This window comes from Ursus maritimus, unplaced genomic scaffold, assembly GCF_017311325.1.
Source record: "Ursus maritimus isolate PB19 unplaced genomic scaffold, ASM1731132v1 scaffold_1, whole genome shotgun sequence".
NCBI classification, from domain to species: Eukaryota; Metazoa; Chordata; class Mammalia; order Carnivora; family Ursidae; genus Ursus; species Ursus maritimus.
In genome coordinates, this window is record NW_024423343.1 from 114,307 (window position 1) to 136,451 (window position 22,145).

At 47.3% G+C, this 22,145-nt stretch overlaps 1 protein-coding gene across 1 annotated transcript in view; it reads left to right on the top strand.

Annotated features, from left to right (window-relative positions):
• Positions 1–233: 233 nt before the first annotated feature.
• The window catches only part of LOC103662795 (contactin-associated protein-like 4), a 128,391-nt gene continuing 106,479 nt past the window's right edge, over positions 234–22,145 (top strand). The window contains exons 1-2 of the mRNA XM_040636285.1: positions 234–318; positions 20,934–21,044. Of these exons, the coding sequence (XP_040492219.1) occupies positions 234–318; positions 20,934–21,044 (196 nt within the window). The remainder of the gene's footprint in view (positions 319–20,933; positions 21,045–22,145) is intronic.

Consider the following 22,145-nt stretch of genomic DNA (forward strand, 5'->3'; position numbering starts at 1 on the left):
AAAGAGAGAGAGGGAGAGAGGAGGGAGAGGGAGAGAGAAGAGGAAAGAGGGAGGAGGAAGAGAGAGGAGGAGGGAGGAGGGGGAGTAGGAGGGACAGTGGGAGAGGGAGAGAGGAGGGCGGGAGCTGGGAGGAGGAGCTCTGGAAGCCAGGAGACCAGAGCCGGCTTGCTCGCACTGAGAGCTGCTGCAGGCTGGAGTCCAGCTCTGGGGCCTCCAGGAGCAGGACCGGGAACATGGGCTCGGTCCCCGGAGCCGTCCTCAGGGCGCTGGTCCTTCTGTCCGTGCAGGGCGGGGGTTCGGCCGCAGCAGGAGACACAGGTAAGCACGCAGATGATTTACAACTTGCATGGGGCTCGCCCAAAACTTTAAATGGTGTTTTTTATTTGATTGTTGATTGTTAATATTTAGAGCTGGGACGGCAGCGCAGGTCTGGAAGTGGTCCTCCTTGAGGAATCAGACAGGAGCCGGCTCACGTACAGTCCTAAATAGGACGCATTTCCTCCCGTTTCCTTCCCTCGGTTCTGGTCCGTGCTGTTCAGGGTGTGTTTGTGGTTCTGTCCACAAGCTGTGCTCCTGTTTCCCTGTCTTTGAACGCATCGGGGAGGCTCAAGTTCAGCGTGAAAGGGGCATCTTGGGGGACAGAGCGCAGCTGGGGTCTCCGTGGGCTCCTTTCTCCAGGACGGCACTTGGCACGTGGGAGCTTGGGTCTGACCAAGGGGAAGCGACAGGCAGGCTCCATGTCCTGTGGGTCCCCTGGGTGGGCAGCTCACAGGTCCGTGGGAGCAGCTGCCCCTAGAGGCCCGGAGCCCCTGGGCAGCTCCGGTGCCCCCCACGCTGGGGCAGACCTAGGGGCGCCGGCCTCTGAGAGAGCCCCACGCCTGCCCTGGAAAGCCCTCCGTCCCGCAGAAAGACTTCCTGCATTTACAGAAAGACAGACCGGTGATGGGTAGTAAGGAGGGCACGTGTTGCATGGTGCACTGGGTGTTACACGCAACTAATGAATCATCGAACTTTACATTGGAAACCGGGGATATACTGTAAGGTGACTAACATAATATAATAAAAAATCATTAAAAAAAAAAAAAAGACAGATGCCCTTCTGCTCCCCACAGGATGGCTGTTTACGTGTTGGGTGATGACACCGTTTCCCTCTCTGTCCTTCAGGGCCCTGCCCTGTAGGTTCAGAGACCCACATCCCGTTCCTGGACTAGTTCTGTGGGTCCAACCCAAGGGCACTGTCCAGAATAATGCAGGAGACCCCCACTCACCTGCACATGCTACAGCCAGAAGTTTCTGAGTTTACTTGGTTGAAAATCTCTGTCAGGGAAACTCTCTCCTCATGACAAGTGCTGAGCCCCTGTGAAGACAGGGCGCCGAGTCCCTCTCCCAGACTGGGGGCTTCTTCCTGCCCTGCTCCCGCGGCCCCTGCCTCCTCCAGGCTCTGGGGTCAGGGCTGGAGGGGGGTGGCACCCTGGGGAGCTTACAGGCGTTGGAGCCGAGCCGGACAGGGGGCGGCACCCAGACCATCCCCGCACGCTGGGGGCTGCTGGAGCACGGGGCCCCTCTCCTGTCCTGGGGGCCAGGCTGCTGGGCTCCCTGGGAGCCGCTGGGTCCGTCGGCCGAGCCCCGGTGTCGGGCTCCCATCTGCAGGATCTGTGTTTTCTGGGAACCGCGTGATTTCTGACACGGAACGCCAGCACACGCGGCAGGCGCGGCGGAAAGGTGCATGCCGGCAGTGGCCCCGGGCGCTTTCCTCAAAAACGGAGCCTGAAAGAATGACCTGTATGTAGAAAGGCCGGGAAGGTAACTCCGCGGAGCCGGTGGGCTGATTGTAGCCGCCGGGCGAGGCGCTAGAGGCCGCGCTCAGCGCTCTGCCGAGCCGGGAGGCTGCAGTAAACAGCACGAAAGCGGGTCTTCCTGGTGCATTGGTTCTCCTCCTGGAATCCGGGGGACGGGGGACGCTGGCAGGTGCACAGGGTTGGTGGCTCTGCTCGCTTGGCTTCCTGCTTACATTTCAGTACTTCCGGCTGACGCACCTGCTCCCATGCTCACCTGTCTTGTGTTCACAAAGTGTGTTGTCTCTTTACGAAAGAATCAAATTTCAAAACACCTATGAAATTAAATTACTAAGAACCTTTCAGATGCAAAACTTAGAGTCTTTATCTCCAAAACTATGGTAGAAGTTATAGTTCTTCATGAATTAAAATGAAATCCATTGACTTTATGTGACCAAAGTTTATCTTCTAGGCTAGGAACTTGCAGGTGGTACTTTCTCGCTGATGGGATTCTGAGAGTACTGTTTTCAGTGGAAGAAGTACTGATAAGTGACTGCGTTATGTTTCGATGGGCATAAATAACTCTGAAGTCACTCGAGAGTTGAGAAGTCACTAGAAATGAGAATTCTGTTTGCCGGCAAAGATAAACTTTACCACAGGAATAAGTTCGTGCAAAAGCTTTCAGGTGGCACATTTTTTTTTCCTTTTGAGAAATAGCTTGAACTATTCATATAATTCCTCCAGACATGACTTTGACTCAACATAAATTAAGCAATCCTGGAGAACAGTGAGCAGGAGAACTGGAGTCTCCCCACAGGGCCCAGGAACCTCCCTTTACACGCTGCATACCCTCAGTGTGGGAGGGGCAGGGGGGCGCTGGTTCTGCTCACCCAGCCAGCTGGGGTCAGGGTTCCTGTCTGCAGGTGATGCTGTCCGGACCTTGGGCCTCAAGCGTGAGCCCACGCATCTCCCTGCAGGGGTGAACTTCCAGTCAGAGGGTCCCACATGGGTGAAAACACAGACGTTGCCAGTTTAGTGCTATTTCGGGGATGTGTATCTCTGTTTTCCCACTTCTCTGGGGTGGACTCTTCCCACCAAGTACCTCTACTCCCAGGGGTGGAGTAGAGGAGGGTGTACCCCCCATGTGCCTGGACAGCAGCTGGGGTTCCCTGTGCACTCCCAGCAGGGACTTGCAGACAGAGAGCTAATGTGAGGCAAGCTCCTTCCTGACCCCGGGGGCACCGCTCGTGCTGGACTCCAGTGGCCGAGTGGAGACGTCATAAGCACTGAGTGAACCTGAGACCAAAGAGTGTGTTGGTTCTGCCGCGGCTGGTTCCGTCCCTGCACGGGCTTCTATTCTGCCTGCCGAGACCCCCTATTTTATCTCCATTCTGCATCTCCCCTCTTCTGCAGAATACCAGGCTCCCAACAACATCGGTGCACTCACTCTTTCACGCCTACGATGTCCAAAAACTAGGGTCCAGATGCAGTCGTCCATGCGGAAACAGACCTGCAACAGGAATTTCAGACCCGTCCGCTGTTCTCTGCTTCCTGCTAACTGAGGTTGTGTCGCTGCGACACCGTGGCCAAGTGCCCCTGGGTCCACCCGATGGGGCGGTTATGGCATTTGTTGAAATATGCAAGGGAGCCTCATTTCTGCTCATGTGGGTTGTTTCGGTTTTCACCCACATTCACGACTTTCTAGTTTATACTTTCTGTGTTTCTTTTTGCAAACATCAGCAACTTCGTGGGTTTTTTCCTCCCTTCCTGTACACAGTGCTACACGTGTCCCTTTGTTTTTTTTGGTGAGCAGTGTATCCCAGAAACGACTCTGTATCAGTTCATCAGTTCTCCCTCATCCCTTTTAACACGCACTTCACTTCAGATGTATATATTCTGTATCTTCTCTCTCTCTGATGCATGTACATATATAACATAAAATACATGTATCAATCTTCTATGTACACATTAATTACACAGTAAGTACACATTAATATGGCTTCCAATATTTAGCAACTAAAATAGTGATGTAATGAATAACACTGAGCAGCTGTGTTTTTAAATTGTTGGATGTATGCATTCGGGGTCAGTTCCTAAAGTGACAGTTGCCACATTTCCTCCCTGGCCTTTTACCATTTTGCACGTGTTCACCTGCAATGCCTGCTTGTTTCTAGGATACGATTTTCATCTGAAAATAGAGGCAGCTGATTTCTTCCTCTACTTTTGTGTTTATGCTGCCTCTGTGGTTTTCTCTTGCTGGTTACATTGGATAACTCCTCCAACACAGTGTGGATTGGTAGAGAGCTGGCTTCCATCTCGCTCCTGATCTTAGGGTCCCCTGAACACCCCAGTAAGGAGTAGGCTGAGTCAGGGTTGGGCACGTATGTTATCTGGTCAGCGAAGTGTCCATCTATCCCTGTTTCCTGGTGTCATTATCGGAATGGAACATTACGTGCTGTGAAAGGCATTGTAGTGTCTGGAGGATAGGATAGCCGTGTGATTGTTCTCTTTACATGTCAATATGGCCGCTTGTGTCCATAGATTTTCTAATAGTGAATAGTTTCTTCACCTTACTGGACTAAGTCCCACAGGGTTCTGGGACACCATTTTCTTAATGGAATTTGCCATCTAGCCAATAATATTGTGTTTAGTGTTTTTAACTCATATTCAGAGGTGATGTTGGTTTGTCATGTCTTTCGTTTTGCTATGCACCTGCTAATATCACACTTGCTTTCACAAAGAGTGGGGCTTCTCTCCTGTTTTCTGCGCTCTGGGATGATTCACCCGCGTTAGCCCTGTCCCTGCTCTCAGCTGGGCAGGATCCCCTGTGAAACCCTCTGGGCCTGGTGCTTTTCCCTACTTTTTTCTGTTTGTGGATTTGTTCTTTGATGACCTTCACTTTCTTTCACAAAAATCAGTTTGGTTAAGAATTCTATCTCTAACTTTGCTGAACTGTATTTTACTTGGAAAGTATAATTCCACTTACTTTTCAAATTTGCTTACATAGAGGGTGTGCAAATAAGCTTCATGTTTGTATGGCTTCTGTTTCAATGTCATTTCTAATTCTGCATTTTGTACTATTTGTCATCTTTTCTCCATTCTTTGTATCATGGATTATTATGTTGATTTTTTCAAGGACCCAGGGTTTTAATTTATTAATTCAGTTCACTGCTTTCCTGTTGTCTAACAGCTTTTATCTCTGTTATTTATCTCCTTATGTTGTGTTTGGCTTGAATGATGGTTCCTTGGCTAAGTGCTTGAGTAGAGGATTTTATTCCTTTTCATTCTTTTATGTATAGACAGATGTTTTAGGCTATGAAATTTCCTCTGACCCATTTTTGCTGTTCTGCACAGAATCTATCTGAAAAACAGTGTTTCCATTATTATGATTTTTCAGAAATTCTCATACTATGTTTGTATTTACTAATTTATATAAAAATTGTTTAATGGAAGATTTTATTTTCTCCAACAACTGGAAGAATTGTTTTGTTGCCTCATGATCGGAGAATGATATCCATAATACCCTGGTTTTGTGATGCCTACTGATGCTTTTTGTGACTAATTATAAGACCAGTTTTTGTGGATGTTGCTTATGTGGTTAAGATAATAATCTTTTTTATCTGGATATTGTTTTTTATTTATTTGAAGATCATACTGTATAATTTTTTATATTTATTTTTTTATCTTGTTCTCAGAGTGATGTTTTAAAGTCTTTTTTTTTTAAAGATTTTATGTTATTTATTTGACAGAGAGAGAGACAGCCAGCGAGAGAGGGAACACAAGCAGGGGAGTGGGAGAGGAAGAAGCAGGCTCCCAGCGGAGGAGCCTGATGTGGGGCTCAATCCCAGAACACCAGGATCACGCCCTGAGCCGAAGGCAGACGCTTAACAACTGAGCCACCCAGGCGCCCCTGTTTTAAAGTCTTTTATTCGTGTTTCTCTTTCCCCTAAACTACGCATATTTCCATTTTATGTGGTTGCTTGTATTACTTGCTGCTAGCCATTTAGAGTGACGGCACCATCATTGTGAATTGTGGTGTTGTTGTTACAGAATGACCTTTGTTTTGTGAAGTGCTTTAAGCCTTAAATTCCACCCTGTCCATTGTCAGGGCCACATGGTCACTCTCCATGTCTGTCAGCACACGTCTACCCACCATCCCCTCCTAGTCCTGAATTTTGTTGTTTTAGGTGTGTTTACTGTACTCCTATTGGATTGAGATTTGCTTTAGTAACCAATTTCAAAATCTTACTCTTCGTTCTTTCTGATAATCGTGTTAAGCCCATACGTATTGTTATGGCTGCTATGTTCTGCGCCGTTGCTATTACGTAATTACGACGTTCTTATGTGTGTTTAATATGCTTTTGCTCCCTGAGGGTTGCTTTGTTTGCCCTTTTACTATTATTTCCATAGTGCTTGGGAAGGTCTGTCTTTGGTTCTACTAGTTTACTTTGAAGTGACAGCTTTTGTGATTCTCTCATAAATTGTCACAGTCTGGTGGGTGAGTTTCCGTGGTGTCTATTATCAATACAATAATCAATGATCTTCTCCACTTTCCTCTGTCTTCTATTCCCATGTTTTTCTTACATTCTTCCTGTTTTCTCAGAACACAGACTATTTATATGCCATCCGTTCATCCATATTTCCATGTTGGTTTCAGTTTCTGATCTGGAACTACCTAGTCTTTGTTCTAAAGTGTTCCCAATCATTTGTAGGTTGGATAAACCCATTCTCCAGGAGAGTTGCTCTCATATCTTTGGCTCCACATGCCTTTACACTCATATTATGAGGATACCAATGAGCTTTTATTTATGCAGGTTAGTACTATTAATAGTTAAAATATATAGGGGCTCCTGGGTGACTCAGTTGTTAAGCATCTGCCTTCAGCTCAGGGCATGATCCCGGCATTCTGGGATCGAGCCCCGCATCGGGCTTCTGACTTGGCAGGAAACCTGCTTCTCCCTCTCCCACTCCCCCTGCTTGTATTCCCTCTCTCACTGCCTCTCTGTCTGTCAAATAAATAAATAAAATCTTTAAAAAAATCGTTAAAATATATAATTAATACATTTAAAAATAACAATAAGAAGCAAATTACATGTTAACAGTAATATATTTTATAAACAATAAACACATTTTCAAAGCATAAAAATAGTAAAATAGCTTAGTTTTATACTTTTGCAAATTTTAACATAGGGCTTAATGGAAGACAGCTGGGTTCTCTCATCTCTTGCATTTAGCTTGTGATTTTCTTTCTTTCTTTTTTTTTTTCTTTTGTTCCAGGGGATGTTTATGAAAAAAAGCTAGCCTTCAGCAAATATGTCAGTGGGAAGAGGAGGAGTATTCTGATAGCTCTTTTAGATATTTTTGAATGTTCATTGAATCCTCTGGAAGACCCTGTGATACACTCTGAGAAAATTAGAGTAAATAGACAAATGGCATCTTAATATTTTTATATAAGTGGTTTGGCACCGTGGACCCTTGAGGGTCTCCAAGATCTTTCCCAGAGAGCTGTTTTCACGACAGAGTCCAGAAGGGCTTTGTGCCGTGTATCACAGGAGCATGAGCCTTGAATAGATTTTCTACAACCTTGCACTTGGAGGGTAACTGGGCTGGGTATAAAATCCTCAGCTTGAATTTCCTTTCCATGTGCTCCTTGAACATGCTGTTCCACAGCTCATGAGAAGTTGACATCAGTCTAATTTTCTTAACTTTCTAAGTAATGTGGTCAGTTTTATCTAGAGGCCCTGCCTTTTTATGTTGCATTTAATTCTAATGATTTAAGGAGAACATGTCTTGAATCTAACCTGGGTACTTACATGGAAGTTCCTTTCAAAATGAAGATTTAGGTTGGGTTTTTTTTTTTCTTATTTCTAGAAAGTTAAAATTGATTAACATGTTAAAATATTATTTCTTTTCCATTGCTTTTACATTTTTATTTTTCAGGAATGATAGATAGATAGATGATAGATAGATAGATAGATAGATGATAGATAGATAGATTATAGGTGATAGATAAACAGACAATAGATCAATAGTGGATTTTCTTTTTCTACCTTCCGGTTTAGCCACTTTTTCTCTGAATAGTTTCACTTTTTTTTTTTTTTTAAAGATTTTATTTATTTATTTGACAGAGATAGAGACAGCCAGCGAGAGAGGGAACACAAGCAGGGGGAGTGGGAGAGGAAGAAGCAGGCTCATAGCGGAGGAGCCTGATGTGGGGCTCGATCCCAGAACGCCGGGATCATGCCCTGAGCCAAAGGCAGATGCTTAACCGCTGTGCCACCCAGGCGCCCCAGTTTCACTTTTTTTTAAATCTTATTTTCATTCACTTGATTGTATTTCTGTAGTTCTTCAATGTCCTTCATTACAATTTTATTTGAATAATATTTTTAAGCATCTTGTAACTGTGTCTGCATTGGCAAAACAGTCTTGCATTTTTCTTTCTATATGTATTTTTTTCTGAATGCACTCAGTACTCATTGAATTTCCTTTATATTGTCCATTTTTATTCTCCTAAAATTTCTGAATTAGACTTTTTTCTATGTACAGATTTCTGTTTGGGGACTTAGGATCTTTATTTAGTTTGGGTTATTGCGTCATAACTTTCCTGGGCTCCATGGTTGGCTTCTATTCTGGCTGGTGGAGGTGTTCATTAGCTGAAATGTTTTCGTCCTCGTTTTACATTTTCTTCTCAGTTGTTGGCATGGATTCGTTCTGATTGATCTTATGCCTGGGCATCTTGTGGACAGGATCTTAGTCCATAAATTCCCTCCTCAGGCAGTAAGATTAAGTTTAAATTTATAACGGATGACATTGTTAGTGGTGATAAGATGAGAAGAGGAAGGGTTGCCTTGTCCCATCTTCTTCAAAATACTGTACGTGATTTCTCCTCTTCCTTCTTCCTGTTTTCTCACAATTCTGGCTCCAAGAAGCAGCTTCCTCTTCCATTTGTCTCCTTCTCTCCTGAACTGTCACCCCCAGTCCTCAGCCCTGCTCACCCCAAGCTGGCTCCCTGGTGCTCTAAATGTCCAAGTCTCCACCTTGTGTGCAAGATTTTATTTATTTATTTATTTATTTATTTATTTATTTATTTATTTTTAAAAAGATTTTATTTATTTATTTGACAGAGAGAGAGGCAGCAAGAGAGGGAACACAAGCATGGGGAGTGAGAGAGGGAGAAGCACGCTTCCTGCTGAACAGGGAGCCCAATGCGGGGCTCGGTCCTAGAACGCTGAGATCATGACCTGAGCCAAAGGCAGACGCTTAACGACTGAGCCACCCAGGCGCCCCTGTGTGCAAGATTTTAATACTTTACACTGCACTTCTCTTGCAGGTGTGGTTTTCTCTGTGTTGACTCTGTTTTCCATTTTCTTCTCCACTTTTTCTGGAGAATCTTAGGTCCCCACTCCCTTCTCTGCACCCACACACAGTAAGAATACCACTGGAATCCCTTCCAGTTCACTCCTCTATTAGTTTAACTTGAAACATATGACATGGTCTATCTCTTGGTCATGCTACAGGCATGAGCCAAATGTGGTTATGCCTATAATTCTTGGTCATCTTATAGTTTGTGTGTGTATGAGTTTGAGCAGAGATTGGATTCAGGCAGCCACTATTACCCTGGATTTTATTTTCTGCTGGGTTTTTGGAAATGTAGACACCTGTGAACATAGACCTTACAGAGCAGTTTCAAGATTCCATGAAGCCCCATGCATCTTCCCCCAGTAGAAGAATGGACACTGAGCCCCCAGTTTCTGAAAATGCTCAGAAAGTAATTATAAATTCTCCAGCTTCCAGAAACAATCTCTACATCTTGTTCATATTGGAACTGGTGGATTAATATTTTCAATGGTTTAATTTATCCAACTAATGACTTTATTATACATATCTTCATATTGTCATTGACTTTTATTAGCTTTCTGTGCTTGGTGGATCAGACTCTATTTTTGTTTCTTTTTGAACATATGATTAGTAAATATATCATAAAGTGCATTCTCATAGAACAGATATTTAGGGAATTAACAAGAGATTGGGAAAATACTCTCATAAAATAGAGAGACCACTGGCTAAGCAAGTATTTCTGTTATAAAGTTTTAGAATTTCTCTTTAAGACACTGATTTTCTAACTAATAAAAAGACCATGAATAGTAGTATACATAGCCTTTGAACTGTATTGAACAGAAAATGCTAAGTTTAGATTTTGTTGCTCAGTTGAGGCAGAACAGATTCAGAGGGATGGAAGCCATTTCTTCATACTGCACAAAGTCAAGTGCTCAAATGTGTTTGAATTGACTCGTTTTCCCTCAGATCAAAAATGCAGGTTGAATGTGAAATGATTGAAAATATGTTTCATCAACTCAGGAAAGAAGAGATAAGTGATTTTCCTTCAATTCTGGCTGCATTCAGAATAACAAAAACATGGCTGACTTCTGGCCCGTTCTCCCCCTTCTCTGAGGGATTGCTTCAGGGCTGTGACGTCTGTTCTCAAAGCTTCAGAGCCACCTGCGGCTGTTGTCATTGGACGGAATGCTTCCCAGAGGAAGATGTTCTTTGGGGAGAAGAATGAAGCTGATAGCTGTAGGTCATCTTGGTTGAATAACATTTAAAGTAACTGCAGTATGTGTGTATGTGTGTGGCTATATTCACACACATGCACACAGGCACATGCATGTACACACACATACATAGATGCATGGCTGGCAGTATGACCAGGTCTAACACGATATGATATTGCACAAGTAAGGATACATTTTTTTTCTAGTTTCATATATACAGCATGTCATTTCTTGCTTAAATGTCTGTGTTCAGTTTCGATTTATCTGGTAAATGAAATTCCGGTATTTAGCAATAATAAGAGATTTGTATGTGGGTTTTACAACACATTTCTATAGCCCTTGGAAACCTGCAGTAAATCTAGTTTCCTCTCATTGCTTGTGAGAAAACCAAACTGCAAGCAGTGAAACCAGGAAGGGACATGGCAGGAGGTGGCCCCCTCCATGCTCCCACTGCTGAGCACTTCGGGCATGATGACCTGAGAGGGATGGAAGCAGGAGACACTTGTCATTTTCAGTAGTTTTAAATTAGTGATTGTGGAATGGTTATTTAAATTGCACACCTACTTAATAGAACAGGTTGAAAACTATCTCCACAATTTTAAATCCCGAAATAAAAAGCATCCACACGTATGCATGTATGAGTGTGTGAACATACACGATTACTCGATCACCATTAGAACACAATGTTATGGCTTCCAACTCCCAGAGGTTTTATTTCCGGAAATTATAGGATTGCAAATGTGGTTTTAAAGGGAAGTTCTACTAGATCAAAACATCAAAACAAAAGGCTAATTATTTAGATATGTCTGCCTTCAAAAATTACATCTATTAAGTAATTTGGGGAAATGTTTAAATGTCAGTTTCCTTACTTGACTTAGCCTCTGATTTTATCCATTGAGAAAGGTTTTACGGTGTGCATTTTCTTTTTTGAGAACTGTCAGAGATTGACAAACAATATCTGGAATCTGTGTGAACTTAGGCTTGGCCATCATCACGGTGGCTGGACCTTGAACAGATCACTTGAAAGCTGCTCATGTGAGCGGAGATCCTCATGCTGTCTTCTCCATGTAATCCTAAGTTTCACCCCAAACAGCTACTTCCAGAATTGCTGAAGAGGCAGTTTAATTATTCTTTGAGCTAGTACTATAGTGGTTTGGTCAAATACTATTATCACCTGTGAGACCTTTGTCAGATGTTACCCGAAGTATTCAAAAATAGTAATCCACTTAAATTGATTTTCAAGGAAAGAAGTAACCAGGAGAAGCTAAGGTAAATATGGCGTTTCAAAGAAAAGTAGTGATGATGGTGATGATGGTGATGATGGTGATGATGGTGGTGGTGGTGATGACAACGGTGGTGGTGATGGTCATGGTGATAATGGTGCTGATGGTGGTGATTATGATGGTGATGATGGTGATGATATTGGCGATGATGGTGGTGATGGTGATGGTGATGATATTGGCGATGATGGTGGTGATGGTGGTGGTGATGATACTGGTGATGATGATGGTGATGTCAATGTTGATGGTGATGATAATTGTGAGGATGGTGATGATAATGATGATGGTGTTGATTGTTACGATGGTAATGGTGATGATGGTGGTTGTGATGTGTTTTAGTATTGTGAGTATGATGAGGGGAAGTGGGAGGAGCTACTAAGGAGCCAGGAAAATCTCATCTGTGGTCTGTACAGTTTATTTGGGAGTAGGAGACACGAGGGAGCAGGTTACCAGTGCGTGTAGCCACCCTGCACACACAGACATCCCCGCAGACTCAGCACCCAACACTTGTTCACGAGCAGAAATGCAGGCACCGTTGGTGTGAAGACGGACACCTGAGTGGAGGGAGGTGACCCCAGGGGAGCGGTGTGTTGGGTTTCTGTGGAGGGCTGGAAAGCCTGGACAGCACATTTGATGATCAGTTTAAATGTACAGTAGAGCTGATGGGAAAGTCAGGGAAACCCGCAGAAGCTGGCAGTGAGCGGTGAGTGTGCATCCAAACACGAAAGTGAGTATTGGAGCCTGTATTTGTCAGAGTCCCTGCAGCCTCCCTGGCCCGGGGGCTGTTCTAACCAGCTGTGTGCATGTGGGCAGTGGGTGCAAAGTTTGGGCTTGTTCCAGGGTAGGTGGGCTGGGAGACCCTCCTCCTGCATGGCTCCCTGGGGGGTTGAAGTCGGACCCTGCTGGTCTGTGGGGGAGCCTACACTCCCACCTACACCATCCCAGTACCCCTGCCATGTGCTGTAATACATGTCTCAGCACCGTCCCCACATCTGAGAAACGTGTGAGAAAACTTACCAGAAACTCAGGAACATGAGGGTTTAGGTGGACTATTCTTAACTCATGCTGAGAAAAACAAAAACAAACAAATGAAAACAAACAAACAAAAAACCACCATGACCATCTAACTCCTAAGTTAAAGAGAAAGCTTCAAAATTTTATGCAGAAACAAGCAACAATTATAACCTGCAAAAATAACCTGGAGAAGAAAAGTCAGACATCTTCTCAGAAGATGGGCCAAAAGGACAACGGTGTGCTATCTTTAAAATTTTGAGGAGTGATGACTTCGGAGCGGTAATTATTTATACAACAAAACTGTCAGCAAATACGAGATCACAGCACAGGCAAGCTGAGATTCAAGAACACAGAATTACAACCATCCTTAGGTGCTCTCTGAACAAAACGAACAAACAAAATCCTCTAGCGCACTCTTGGGAAAGACAAGAAAAAGGAAAACTAAGAAAAATTGAGAAATAACAGTCAATTTTGCAGAAAAAATACATAGGGAAATGAAATCTTATGTTTACATCCATATTTAATATTAAAAGTAGCTTTTTGTAATGTCCAATAAAAAATAAATCTTCACTGAGACAGGACAGAGTTTCTTCAAAGGGATTATTATGTGCGGGTTTCCTCCAGGTTGGGGCACAGAGGAGGTTCCGCCGAGGGGAGAAGTGAGCACAGCTCACAGGCCCAGGCAGGCGCCACGGACGAGCAGGCCTGGCCCAAAGGGGCACTGCTGGAGAACATTCCTGAGGATGCCTGCCCTCGAGAGGGGTCCCTGTGGCTCAAGCTGGTGCAGGGATCTGGGCGCAGGACAGAAGCAGAACCAAAGTGTGGTTGACACATGGGTTGTTGTGGTTGATCAGTGAAGACAAGCGTTCAGCTACCAGTCACCAGGAAGGACTTTGGAGGGTCTGTGTCCTCGATAAAAAAGGGGGCAGCGTGGATCTCATCTTAGTGCTCTCTGCAGCCGGCAGTTCTCAGAACACAATGGGAGATTTCTGTTTTCCAGGGTCATGGGCCATGGCCCTCAGCTAAAATTGTCTGCCACTCAGCTAAAATACCAGAGGACAGCAGGACCCTAAGAGGCAGAGAGTGTGTGGCTCGAAAAACGGGGCCAAGGACATCGTATGTTGAGCAAATCACCAGCACGGGCAGCCATCCCTCATTTAATTGCACGTTGCTGTGTCGCACTTTGTGTACATACGTATTTTTACAAGTGGAGGCTAGCCCTTCAGGAAGATGGAGAAGCACTTGCAGGTGTGGCCACACCACACAGCCGGACCACGGCCGGGCCACAGCCGGGCCACAGCCGGAAGTGAGCCTGAAGACGGGCGTGAGCTGCCATCTGGTTTCGCACACTTGGAGCGCACTCCGAACTTGGACAGGTATGGCATCGGGCCAAGCAAGCAGTTTCTCGCAACGGAGTCTCTTCCCGGTGAAAATGCCGTGAAGATCGTCACGGGGACAACAAGGACTTAGAACATCACATAAATGCAGCTGGTAAAGGAGCACCACGTCGAGAGGGTGGACCCCAGTTTTGAAGGAGGTTCTCCTGTGGGTGAAATGCCACCAAACAGCACGTCCTGCTGCAGAGAAATCGTCCGTGAAAGGAAGAGTCTGTCGATGCAGAAACCTTGGTTGCCGTCTTGTTTTAGGAAACTGCCACAGCCCCCCAGCCTCAGCAGCCACCACCATCGGGGCAAGAACCGCCACCAGCAAAAAGGTTCCTGCCCGCAAAGAGCTCAGATGATGGCTAGCATTTTCTAACAAGAAAGCATTTTTAACTGAAAGCATGTGCGTGGTCTCGGCAGTGTACGCATAGTGGAATGGACCACTTGGCGTGTTTTTAATGTTGCAGTTGAAATCAGAGACGGATTCTTTCTCTTTGGAAAGAAAATCCATATTCACTGTATTACGTTTTTACTGGTTATGATACAAACTGAATAGCTTTTATCCATTGTTATTTAAAGTATTGGTGTTAAAACGCTGGCAATGCTTTTATGGTTTGTGAGTTTCTGGGTGACATCACTGAATATCAGCACTTGGGGCTTTTCTCTCCAGTGCACGCTTTCCTTCTGAAATGTGTATTTGCCGGTGGGCTCTGAGCAGCAGGACACTCACGGCTGGTTCCAAAAATGTCTGCACACGGGGCGCCTGGGGGGCGCAGTCGTTAAGCGTCTGCCTTCGGCTCAGGGCGTGATCCTGGCGTTATGGGATCGAGCCCCACATCAGGCTCCTCTGCTGGGAGCCTGCTTCTTCCTCTCCCACTCCCCCTGCTTGTGTTCCCTCTCTCACTGTCTCTCTCTCTCTCTGTCAAATAAATAAATAAAATCTTTTAAAAAAATAAAACAACCAAAACAAAAATGCCTGCACAGCTGGAGGGACCCCTGTGCCCTTCATAAGATTCTTGTCGCGGTGCGGGGAAAAACACAAAACACCAGCTTGATCAGCCAGGTACCTGGCAATGTCTTAGCAAAGATGCCCTCATGTTCAGCAACAAAAGAGCCCATCTTATCAATTGAATACATTATTTCTTGGTGCGAAAGTGCTTATGGCTAAGAGAAAGCATGCGTGGGTGAAGCTTCCTACGTTAGATGGTGAGAGGGTGAGCTTTCTCCCGGCCCGCTCCCAGCACTGCCTCTCGCGGCTCACAGCCCTGCAGCCGACTTCATTGTCCCCCACTACTTTAGAGCATGACGAGCACATCTTCTGCCAAACGAAAGTAATTTCCAGAGGTTATTGGTAGCGTTACGCAGTGTTAGCAATAATTCTTATCATTAAAATTTTGTGAAGGTTTCAAATTGTCAGCTATTTTGCAAAGTCCTTTAAATGGAATAAAACATTAAATTTTATCAGGCATCGTGAATTTGTTTTTCTTATTTTTTTGGTGTAAGTTCCACAAGCCCACAATAGCTGTATCTTCTGAGAAAGATCCGAATGTTCCTGTAAAAGAACTTAATTTTGGCAGCCCAAATAATTCCTATAATCTATGGATATAAGTGCAGATTTATACAGGAAAGTAAGAGATACACACACGGTAGGAATCCTGTTGGTTCCTGAGTACAACCGGTATTTCAACTTCTCACCGCCACCCGGGAAGTTCCAATAGGAAAACTGCCGCCGGTGGTCTCTTCAGGTAAATTCTCACCTGTATCTATTCGCCCATGAAAACAACATGGGACACGTAAGCTTGTTTAGGTACATGGGTTCATTCAACAAGAAGTGACACCATTTATTCAAAGTGACCTAATACCGCCAGGCTCTCTAAACACACACCCCTTTTAAATGACTTAATTTTCTGTATTTGTAACGGGAATGGTGCGTAGTTTTGAATAAATTGAATAATTAGGTGAAATGATTATGTCGTAGAAGCTGCTTCGGTGCTTGGTCACGTAAACTTACAGCACTTCTAGAGAAAAGACACTATAAACAGCACCAAACAGCATACGGCATTCTCAGTGCTTGCTCTCGGGATTCCTTTAGTCCTACACATTATCGAGGAACCCTGGAAGTGTCTGCTCTTGGAGTTTTATCTACCAGTACTCATCAAATAGCCGTTAAACTAGGAATGTTTGAGAGCATTGATTTATTAACTCACTTAAAAATAACACAGTAAATCCATTGCAGGTTAACAGGAATATTTTTTACTTGTGCGTGCGTGTGTGTGTGTGTGTGTGGTGTCAACTGTGGATGTGTGAGCACACGTGTGAGCAGGGCTGCATGTGTTAGTGGTGTGTACACACAGCATAGATGTGTTCATTTGTGGTGTGAACATGTATATAGTGTGGGTGTGTGTATGTTTGCAGTGTGAGCAGGTGTGACGGTGAGCACACGTGTAGCATGTGTATGCTTGTGTGAGCAGGTGTGACAGTGAGCACACGTGTAGCATGTGTATTTGCGGTGTGAGCAGGTGTGACCGTGAGCACACGTGTAGCATGTGTATTTGTGGTGTGAGCAGATGTGACAGTGAGCACACGTGTCATGTGTGTGTGTTTGTGGTGTGAGCAGGTGTGACGGTGAGCACACGTGTAGTGTGTGTGTATTTGCAGTGTGAGCAGGTGTGATGGTGAGCACATGTGTAGCATGTGTATGCTTGTGGTGTGAGCAGGTGTGACGGTGACACGTGTAGTGTGTGTATGCTTGTGGTGTGAGCAGGTGTGACAGTGAGCACACGTGTCATGTGTGTGTTTGTGGTGTGAGCAGTTGTGACGGTGAGAACGCAGGCAGCGTGGGTGTGTGCTGGCAGGACGCTCTTCTCTGACATGGCTGAGGCGGTCCTGCCCCACCTGCGGGTCTCCCTCTGTTCACGGTCTCAGTTGCCTGTGGCGGCTTGTCCTTTGACCCGCGGTCCATGTCCAGCCAGCCCTTCAGCTGTCCCTCCACCTCACACCTGCTGTGTGGCGTGGCCACAGCCACCCCCTCAGGCAGTCCCACGTGCTGACCGGTGGTGGCTGCCCGGCCTGGTCTGTATGGAGCCCTGGGTCCTCAGGGGTCTGGGCCCACTGCCCAGCGTGCCTCCAGACCTGGCCCCACTTTCAGAAGGATTCAAACTCCCTTTGTGTTCAGAAACCGCTGAGCTAGCTGTTTCTATATCTGATGTTTTTACTGCATGAAGTTGTGCAAATTTGGAAAATTATGACTTCACTTGATTTGTGAATGTCTTCTATAAATTGTTGCTTCTGGAATGCTTTCTGGAGCTGTGGACGTGTACTGCCTTCCTTCTTGTAAGCAGGAAAAGGAGACTCTCCAAACGCAATGCGTGTGGGGCACCCTCTTGCTCCAGGCAGCCCCTCCCTGCTGCACCTGCTGGCCGCAGGAGAGGAGCTCCCACCAGGGAAAAGAGCTGCTTTCCCAGAGCTGTGGGTTCGTGCCGGAGGGGAGGGGGATACAGAGTGTCCTGGATGTGTGCGCGCTAGGGGATTTGCAAAGAGGAAGCCGCATGCCCCACAGCTGCACACACGTCCTCCCAGCACCGAGTGGGGTGCTTCCTGCTGTTCTCGCTGCGGCCAGCCGCAGAGCCCGCCCGTGGTGCTGGCTGATTTTGCTCAACCTTATGCTCCAGATTCATCTCCGCCATTTGTAGGGAGGAATTTTTCTAAATTTCTGTGTGGTTTCCACTGTTGATCTGCACCCTCTAACGCAGTGGGCATGCAGGCTGTTTCCACTTTGGCGTACCATGAGTAACATCACCGTGGACGCTCTTGCAGGCCTTGGGTGGGCCCGAGGTAGCCTCTGCTCTTACACGGGCGGGAAATTGGCTCCAGGGGCACAGCCTGGCCAGTTCCAGAGTGGCCGCTCCGTGTCACGTCCCCTGATCCTGTCACCTTTGGATTTGGGTCTGGCTGTAGTAGGGCCTTACGCTCAGTAAGTGTCTTGGGGTTTTATACCCGTTTCACTTGTTCATGGCTCTTTCCGAGTCAAGCAGATCCGCCACATTTTAGTCCCACAAACTGCATGGTGTGCTTTCAACACACAGATGTATGAGGTGGTGCCAGGAGGAAGGTGTGACTTACAGTGAGATGCTCGTGTTTTCCCCGTCTAGAGAATGCGTCCTTGATTTATTCATATGTGTGGTTTTCATGACTTTACTTCTGTTCCACACTCTGGAGAGGTCGGCCGTGCAGATCCTACACACAGACTTTCATCACCACACAAACGTTTGACCATCAGTGGAAACACTGCTTTTGCTTTAATTTCATTGAGAAATTCAGAAAATATCCACTTTTTTTTTTTAAGATTTTTTATTTATTTGACAGAGAGACAGCCAGCGAGAGAAGGAACACAAGCAGGGGGAGTGGGGGAGGAAGAAGCAGGCTCATAGCGGAGGAGCCTGATGTGGGGCTCGATCCCAGAACGCCGGGATCACGCCCTGAGCCGAAGGCAGACGCTTAACGACTGAGCCACCCAGGCGCCCCTATATCCACTTTTTAATATTATGTGGTATTCTTTCTTAAGTTAAATTTTATCTTTATGGATTCAGAGAAAAGTATATCTAATTTCGAAAAGATACAATTTTCTATTGTTTACAACAAAGTGCACGTAATAGTGTAAGAACATCAGCTAGACATTCTGCGCTTGCGGTCGCTTTCCCAGGCTGACCGAGATGAATGACCCTCTCTGCTGTGTAAGTTCACGGTGTGCAGCACGTGGTCTGACTTCACATGTCGTGAGGGACGAGCGACCGCACCAGGGTGAGTCAATCACCGTCTCATTCAGATTCAGAAGCCGGAGTCTTTAATTTTCTTGATCTTACAGCCCATCGTTCTTTATTTGAGCTGTTTGATAAAGCTTTTCTGTATCTGCCTCCTCCCTCGAGGGAGCGGTGGTTGGTACAGGGTCCTGACTCCAGCGCGGGTCCGCCGCGTGTGAGCGCCTGTAACGCACGCGCATGTACTCGTGACTCCGGGTGCGGGTCCGCCACGTGTGAGCGCCTGTAACGCACATGCACATGTACTCGTGACTCCGGGTGCGGGTCCACCGTGTGTGAGCGCCTGTAACGCACATGCACATGTACTTGTGACTCCGGGTGCGGGTCCACCGTGTGTGAGCGCCTGTAACGCACGCACATGAACTCGTGACTCCGGGTGCGGGTCCGCCGCGTGTGAGCGCCTGTAACGCACGCACATGAACTCGTGACTCCGGGTGCGGGTCCGCCGCGTGTGAGCGCCTGTAACGCACACGCATGTACTCGTGCATGACTAAATGCACCAGGTGTGGAAACCGACTTCGGTTCATTTCCAAGGTGCACAGAGCCCGCTCTGCTGACTGGTGACAAGGTGCATGTTGACCCCAAAGGACCGTCCCTGCCTCTTGTCTGCCCAGGAACTCGAGGGTTCCACTGCCACTCCTCCACCGGATTCTCTGTGAGTGGGGTGCTCAGCGTGACACGGTGGTCACGGCCTCACCCGGCAGGAGCACGGGCCCTGGTCAGCCCCTGAGCAGGGGGCCCTCTGGGACTCCGGCCTCAGTGGAGGGGGGGAAAGTCGGGAGTGGGGGCAGCACACAGGCTGGGAAGCTCTGAGTGAGTGAGAACAGGCATCTTTCTAAATGCAGAATCCTCCTCTGGGTAACAGGCGGGGCTCAACAAAAGCAGAACCCAGCACAAAAATGTCTGCAAAGGGGTCTATTGCAAGGACTCACTCAGTCTATAAGGTTTAGACACTGGTCTGATGGCCCAGGGAAGGGGCCACACGGAGGCTCAGTGTTGGTCTCTGCTGGCGGACGAGGCACTCAGCCACATGCTTCTCCAAGCCCTGCCCGCTCGGAGGACTTCCAGTGCCCACTGTCCCACAGGGACGGCCCAGAGACACGCCGTGTGCCCCGGCTGCCCACTTTCAGGTGGGGCCTGCGTGTGCTGCAGGGCCATCTGCACCCCGGGCCCCGGACTTCTCTCCTCATCGGTGCTTCACAGGTGCTCCTGGCGAAGCTGCAGGCTGGGAGAGAAGGAGTGTGGCGGGCGCAGGGACTCGGGCACTTGGCCACTTCTCTGTGGAACTCCCGTGTGCCTTCACGGCTGCGTGAGCCCATCTCCTGGGCACGACTTCCACGTGACGGTGGGGTGTAGCTGTGCACACCCAGCTCCGCGGCCTGCTGGCTCAGGCAGTAGCCACGGGGCCACGGACAGCCTGGCAGCGGGCCAACTTGATGCATCTCACGGGCGGTCATGCAGTTTCTGGATGTGGCCTATCCTCCCTCCTGTGTGCGCCTTGAGTAAGATCCCTCAGCAAACTCTGATAGTTTTCTTCACTAAACCTTGAATATCTTTTGAGAAAGACTCTCTCTTTTTTTTTATTTTAATTTTTTTATTGTATTATGTTAGTCACCACACAGTACATCCCTGGTTTTTGATGTAAAGTTCGATGATTCATTACTTGTGTATAACACCCAGTGCACCATGCAATACGTACCCTCCTTAATACCCATCACCGGTCTATCCCGTTCCCCCACCCCCTCCCCTCTGAGGCCCTCAGTTTGTTTCTCAGAGTCCATAGACTCTCTTACATTTTTGTGGTCATTATAAATGACGATTTTAAGGTAGTTTCATGCTTTTGACACAGAGAAATGTGATGAGTACGGGTGCGTGGCTCGTACGCCCAGCCTCCGTGTGGTCTTGCTGTTTCCAGGGACTTGCCTGTGTGGTTGGTTTGGCACTTCTCTGTGCCTGCAAGCCTCTAATGCCCTGTGCTCCCCAGGTCTTCCCATTGAGTGGGCTCTGTGGGAGCCCTTTGAGCCTGGTGTTTGCTCCTGGGTTTGCAACGTTAGGCTACTGACCGTGCAAGGGCTGCCAATTGTGCTAACCTGAGCGGGTGTTTTCCCGACAGAGAGCTGCGACCAGCCGCTGGTGTCCGCGCTGCCCGCCTCCTCCTTCAGCAGTTCCTCTGAGCTCTCCAGCAGCCACAGCCCCGGGTTCGCGAGACTGAACCGCAGAGACGGTAAGTCAGCCGGCTGCCTCTCGCTGATCCACGGCGGCTCACGGACTTTCAACAACTCCTGTATTTCTTTTGATAAATTGTAAGTGGACTGACTATCTGTGGCACAGAAAGTAAAACTCCAAGCAAGTATTAGGTGTGTGGGCGTGTTCCCATGTGAGATTTTGCACGTAGGAATGCCCAGGCTGGTCTCCCTCCACGTGCGTGTCGGGGCCACGGAGCGAGCCACGCCCGAAATGGCTGTGAACTGCGTGACTGTTGTGCACAGTCATTGCAGCATTTCAGTTGCGAGAATATGTACATACCTTTTAATGTGCCCAGCTGTTTATCTAGGAAAGTATCTTTTCTATCACAAATACTCACATCTGGAAGTCTGTTAGCCCTGACTGTGTGTTTGTCTTCAAGTCGGACAGAGAAGCTGGAAGGTGTATTAGTTTCCTATTGCTGCTGTAACACACTCCGTAAAGATTTAGTGGGTTAAAACCACACGAATGTAGTACGTTCTGGGTTTGAAGGTCAGAGGTCTGGGACGCGTCTCACGGCTGGAGTCGAAGTGCTGGCCAGACTGGTCCCTTCTGGAGGCGCCTGCTGTCCGGGCTCCTCCCTCCACCTCCAGGGCTGCGGGGTCTCCCTGGTTCCGACTCCTCTGCCCCCCCCTTCCCACCTAACGCCCTGTGATCACATTGACCTCTCAGATTCCGCCGATGAGCAGCCTTAACTCCTTCCTGTCGTGTGAGGCCACTGGTTCCAGGGGCTGAAAAGTGGGCCATCGTCCGCCTTCCATCAGAGGCTGGAAAAGCAGTCACAGATACTTGCCAGTTAAAAATAAAGACAGTCATTCCATTTCTTCCATGACGTCTGGAGGAGCAAGGGGAATGGAATGCTACCTTCACGCTCGTCAGGGTCATTCTTATACCTTTGAACCCTTTATTCTGGGGTGTCGCCGTGTGCCGTCCTGCAGAGAAGAGCAGGAAACCGCGTCGTCTTCAGCCGCTCTGCAAAAAGCTCACGGTCATGGGAGGGCGTCGCCGGGGTCCTGGCCACAAAACGGGAAGGCGGGAGGCCCATCCGCAAATTCAGGGAATCAGGTCCAGCTCTGTCGCC